The sequence below is a fragment of the Vigna radiata genome, chromosome 1 (assembly GCF_000741045.1).
Source record: "Vigna radiata var. radiata cultivar VC1973A chromosome 1, Vradiata_ver6, whole genome shotgun sequence".
Taxonomy (NCBI): domain Eukaryota; kingdom Viridiplantae; phylum Streptophyta; class Magnoliopsida; order Fabales; family Fabaceae; genus Vigna; species Vigna radiata.
In genome coordinates, this window is record NC_028351.1 from 35,331,833 (window position 1) to 35,338,036 (window position 6,204).

At 25.8% G+C, this 6,204-nt stretch overlaps 1 protein-coding gene across 1 annotated transcript in view; it reads right to left on the reverse strand.

Moving 5' to 3' along the window:
• The window catches only part of LOC111241672 (receptor-like protein 12), an 18,621-nt gene that overhangs the window by 5,836 nt on the left and 6,581 nt on the right, over positions 1-6,204 (reverse strand). Inside the window, exons 5-6 of the mRNA XM_022780858.1 lie at positions 399-485; positions 175-210 (exon numbers count right to left, since the gene is read on the reverse strand). Of these exons, the coding sequence (XP_022636579.1) occupies positions 175-210; positions 399-485 (123 nt within the window). The remainder of the gene's footprint in view (positions 1-174; positions 211-398; positions 486-6,204) is intronic.

Sequence of the window (6,204 nt, forward strand, 5' to 3'; positions counted from 1 at the left end):
CACTAGTATAAATAGGGGTGATTGGATCATTTGTAAGAAAGCCAAATAAGAAGCCAACATCTACAACAACTAAGACAACTACTACACTTCTTCCAACTACTACTTCTACATCCTACTATCTCTACATTTTCTCTACCTTATCAACTACTCCTTTCACAACCTTTAAATACTAACAATCTCAAATGGCAAATCTGATAACAGAATGGCTGTCTGAAAAAAAAAGACAAGTACAAACAAGTTAAACAAACGACTTAAGAAACTAATTGCTTGATGAAATGCAACTGAAAAGTTCTACCATGATCAGATTAATTCTATGTTTTTGTCTGTTAATTTAACTAGCACTATGATTTAAGAATTGCATTTTTATGGAAATTAATGGAAAATTAATTCATCATCACCTTCAGGCCTTCTGCAGTGCTGTCTGTGGAAGGCCAACCATTGTGCCGATACCAAGAACTTGGATTACCAGAGCTGTTTTCTGTAATCTTCACACACACGTTCAATGTAATTAATTATTATGATTGTCAGAAATAATCCTGATTCTAAGTTAAAAAAAAAAAAAGTAAAACACCAAGATTTTGAGTTATGTATATATATTTCGTTTCTGAGACAAATCACTTCTGGAGACCCCTGCAGATTCCTTTCTGAGAATTTCGTTTTCCCTTTTTTTACCTAAGCAAGTAACAAAATTGTATGTATAGATATATAGTCTCTCCCATCAAAATGCTAATTGTTGTTATGTTTTGAGAATTTTCAAACAAATGGTGTCAGAAATTGTGGCTTTTAAATAAAAATTGTTAACTGGTTCCCATAAAGTTTTCTTGGATTTTGATTTTGTTTGATAGCAGAAAATGTTATCCAATGTATTCGTAACAAAGGTCAAGGGTTTATTTGCTTTTTGTTGAAGGAAATTCTGTAAAAATTTGTCTGTATGCGTAGCATTCTTCATTTTTCCTACTGTCATAACCAATTTGGTCTGTTGTTATTTCACTGAAACTTCCAGTCTGAACCAGTTTGTCATTACATGTTCAATGTTATTTCTGCTTTGACTGATTGAACTGCTGTATAAGTCTTGAAGTTTTAAAGCTAGAACAACAGCAACCTTCATTATTACAGCACTTGAATACAGCAGCAGAATCACGAAGCTGTGAAGCCAAAGAAGCAGAAGTCAAGCTGTCCATACGTTACAATCTATCATTACAAATATTGTGTGTACTTGCTGGATTTGGAATGTTGTAGCTATGCAGATTTGTTCGGGAAGTTGAATGAACTTTATTTGGAGATTCAATGTTGTATAAGAAGCTAAAATTCCTGGAGAAGCTAAAATTTTTGTTTCTCAGTTTTTGCATTGTTCCTAGACCATAATTTTTCTCTTCTGGAAATAAAATTTAGTAAAAAAAAAAAATTTCCGGTGGTATTTGGTATTTAGTCTTGTAGGCTTTTTTAATAAAAGACTGTTTTAGTCTTGTAGACTTTTTTGACTTCAATCCAGATGAACTAGAGCCAAGTCTTATCAAATGGGTTAACTTGATGGTTCTAGTAAAACATACTAAATAGTTATTGGTTAAGCATACTAAATAGCCTGTATACAGTGCCTTTTTATATTCCCGTTATCTATCTAACGTTTAACATTTCTATACTAAATTTACAAAATGAAATTGATAAGGATCAAACTTCTTTCTATTTGTCAACTTAATTGAAAATTAATTAAAGGAACCTAAAAGTAAGTGTGAAAGGCCTATTCAAAAGTCTTTGCCTTGGGCTCTGCATTTGGTTTCTTTATGCTAAAATATATTCTAAGAATATTTTCAAGGCAGAAGAATATCAAGAAGTTACATTCTTCTTACGAACTTTTTTTGTTTTCAAGTATGTTTCAACAATATGTGATAAATTCTTTTATTTATCTAATTTTCGTTTCAATTATGTTTAGTATTTTAGATGTGTTTTAAGAGTTCAAGATACTTCGATATCAAAATTAGAAAAAATTTGACACAAACAATATAATTACATATCACTTTACTTGATATCTATCTGTATATATAAATTTCAGAGTAATTAGATGATCATACAGTACAAATACAATTTTTTATATGAAATATATCATAAAAAATAATAATTTCATATAATTTTCTATATGAAATATATAACAGCAAATAATAAGTGAAACATCCTTTGTGCAGCTAACCTTCCCACATAAACTTCCTTTCTGAAATTTGTTGGTTAATAAGTAAATCTATATATTTAAAAACGTAACAATTATTAAATTCAAATTTCTTATAATGATAATTTACTATATTGATTGTTTCCAACTCAAAAGAAAAGAAAAGAATATATATATATATATATATATATATATATATATATATATATATATATATATATATATATATATATATATATATCAATGGTTAATATAAAATAAAATAAAATATTAAAATTAGAAATAAATTATTTCACTTAATCATCAAGTAAGGAGATAGATTATTCTCTAAAAAATATCTACTAGCTATATCTATTATGTCTGTGTTAACCTTTTCTTTATATCAATAAATAATAATAAAATTATAAAAGTAAATTTAAATAACTTTTATCTTGCAGAAAATATGTAACGTACGATGTTTGTTTTCTTCTGAGCTGTCTAACTTACTTAGAAAAAATGATGCTGTGAATCGTGTCAAATCCAAATAAATAAATAAATAAAAGCATAGTAGTGGAAAGACTTTCGTAAAGTTGGTCTTTCACAGTAATCCATGGGTTAGAAAATTAATCACACTATTTGCAAAATTTTTCTATGTTTAATTTTGTGGTGTGTGGTAGGGATTCAAAGACAAAGTGTTTGATACGTTCCACATTTTCATCAATTACCACTATACAAAATGTAAGTGAAATTACTCATCATGACTCGGGATTAAGCTCTTATTTTATGACTTAATTAGATTTTAATTATTTTATAAATTTGAATACTTTTAAATTAATTTGTATTAAAGGAATTTATTGAATTAAGTTTTACTTTTTCTTTTATTTATTTAAATATCTTGTCTTTTCTTTTTAATATAAGGATCACTTTAATTTTTTTAGATCACTAAATTTAATTTATAATATTATATCTATCATTTTTCAATCATCAACAATAATAATTGTTAAATTTATGAAATAATTTTTTTAATATATTATTAGCTAACAATTATTTTATAATGTTATTTTTAATGTTGAACAATTCCTTTTATGAATAAATGTTTATAATTATTTTAAATAATAATATCTAATTTTAGTTTTAAATTATTTGATTGTCTTTTATTAACATTTTTTATTCTAATAAGCTAATTTCCGTAATACCAAGAAAAAATCAGTCCTAACCCCAACAAGTCTTGGCGATTTTGAAAAAATAGCGATAATTTTGATAACTTTTGGAAGTAGTCATGATTTTGGAAATCCCAACAACTATCGGTGATTCTGGAAAACTCCTATAGATAACGACAATTTTAGCAATTCCAACAATTTTAGCAACTATCGATGTAGTTTTTCTCTAAGATTTTCGTAATGAAAAAAAAAATGTAATTAGAGAAGTTAAAACTGTCAACAATGTCAAATTAAATCCATGATAAAATTGAATATTTTTATAGTGAGTGTTGGACAATTACGGGAAGCTACACTTTCACTTATAATTCTATAAAAAGGACGTGTAAAGATAAATTTATATGTTACTTTTATATATATATATATATATATATATATATATATATATNATATATATATATATATATATATATATATATATATATATATATATATATATATATATATATATATATATATATATATATATATAGGTTTATTAACGTGCATTTCAGTTGGTATATTTTAATAATGTGTATCGGATTATAATAGACAAAAATACCTTCATATATTGTGGATTCTAAAGTCAAGGATATTTAAATAATTTTCATTTTCAAAACTAAAAAAAAAAAATCTCAAACCCTTAATCACCTCCCTAATTCCTCTCAACCATTTCTCTTTCATTTCTCTCACTCAAACCTTTTCTCTCACTCAAACCTTTTTTCTGTCATTCCATGATAGATCCAACTGAAAAAAAAAATTAGAAATACTCATCATTAAACTATATATATTTTAATGATTTTGTATCTAAATGGATAAAATACTTTTAACACACTAACTTTTCCCGCTAAGGAATGATCCGTTCAATCTTGTTTATTAGCCAAAAGAAAAGATCCTTTCTGCATTTATTGTTACAGGCATTTGCATTTTTGGAAGATTAAAGTTCCTCAGACAGAAATAATATAGTAATAAGTATTGTACATATTTTTCTCCTTCTTGAGTTTGTCAACAATGTGTTAGCATCAGTCTCAATTTTAAATGTAAATCATAAAGAATGTTTTGGAGTTAGTACATTTAGACTTTTGACTCAATAAAATTGTTATCTAATGAAGGTAAAAAAGTATACCTAATTACTTTTCATTGATAATTCTAGGAATATTTAAGTCTATTTCTTTTAGAGGAGAAGTCAGAAGCCTTTGGTGCAATCAAAACTTTCGAAGCAAAAGTTAAAAAAGAATTAGGACAACAAAATGATATATTAGAAAGGAAAAATAAAACAATTCTCAACATGGTGAGAAGTTCACTTGCATGAGGTCAAGTTCCAAAGACATTCTCAACATGTTAATGTTTCAAATATTTAGAAAAAATTCTTAAATCTTTATGATATTTTTCATTTTATCATCTTTTAAATATACATTTTTTCCTCTGTGAAAATTTATTTAATAGTGTACTATATCATAAAAAAAATTTACAATACATCCAAAAACTATAATACGGTAATGAATGAGATATTTATTATTTTTATTAATCTTTTTATTTACATAACTTATATTATTTTATTTTATAGGATGTTCCTATTTTAATCTTTTAAAATTGCATATATTATCTCTAAATATTATTCAATAAATATAAATGTAATTTTTTCACAAAAGTGAGTGCAAAAGCAAAGATAAAACAACACAAGGTGTGCACTTTTGAGATTATGAAATTTTTAAATTTTTTAGGATGAGGATATAGATGAATTTTAATTTTGAAGATTGTAACACGGAAAACTCTAGAAAGAGAAAGAGTTTAGATCAAGTTTTAAATATTTTTTCAAATCACTGTTTAATTTCCTTTGGAAAGGTTAGACAGTTTGTAACAATTGTTAAACACTTAAGTATAAATATATGCTTTTGGAAAAAACCTTAGAAAAACAAAAACATTAAGGAATGATTGTTTTTACACTGGTTCAATCTAAATTAAGTTAGGTCCAATTTTTTCTTAAATACTTTTATGAAGTTTCACTAATCACAAATGATTAGAACGAGTTTAATCACTCCTAGTATACAACTAATACAATTAGTTATGACAAGTGTAATCACCATTGGTATGAACCAAGAGGGACCACCACCCAACATTTTGGTTTCCCAAAACAAAAACACTACAACATATGAAGATAAAAAAAAAAAAAAAAAAAAAAAAAAAAAAAAAAAAAAAAAAAAAAAAAAACACAACAAAAAGCACAACATCCTTCGTGACTATTCAACTCCAATAACCATGTGATTCGACGTCGCAATTCCAATGAAAAAAGGTCTCACAGATGACGACAATTACCAAATCCTTAGTCTCTCTCAATATGAAATTCAAATGAACCCTAATTTTCCAAAATAAATCTCTAATTTCTCTAATTGATTCTTAATTTTTTGTGAATGAACCCTAAACTATGCATGAACCAAATCTCTAATTTGAAGAAACTACTTAGTTTAATTAACTTTTCCCAATTTCTTTAGTTTTAAAAAAATATCCTCGCCAAACTCACCTATAGTAAATAACATGAGACATGTCATTCAAAACAATATGGATCCAATTGGAACAATTTTGCAAAATCAAGAATTCAATTGACACGAAAAAAAATTAAGAAACTTATTTGAGATTTCCAATCCAAATAGGGATCTCAGTAATCATTAAACCTATTTTATAAAAGCAGATGATTTACACAACGTTAACACCCTCAATTTTAAAAAGCAATTAAATAAAATCAAACAAAACAAATGATTTTGAAATTTGATAAACTGAAAATACACTGTAATTTTCATGTTTGATTACAATTCATTTTTCATTGTACTAAATAGCATACTTGCCTAAAAAAAGAGAATGAAATTTGAA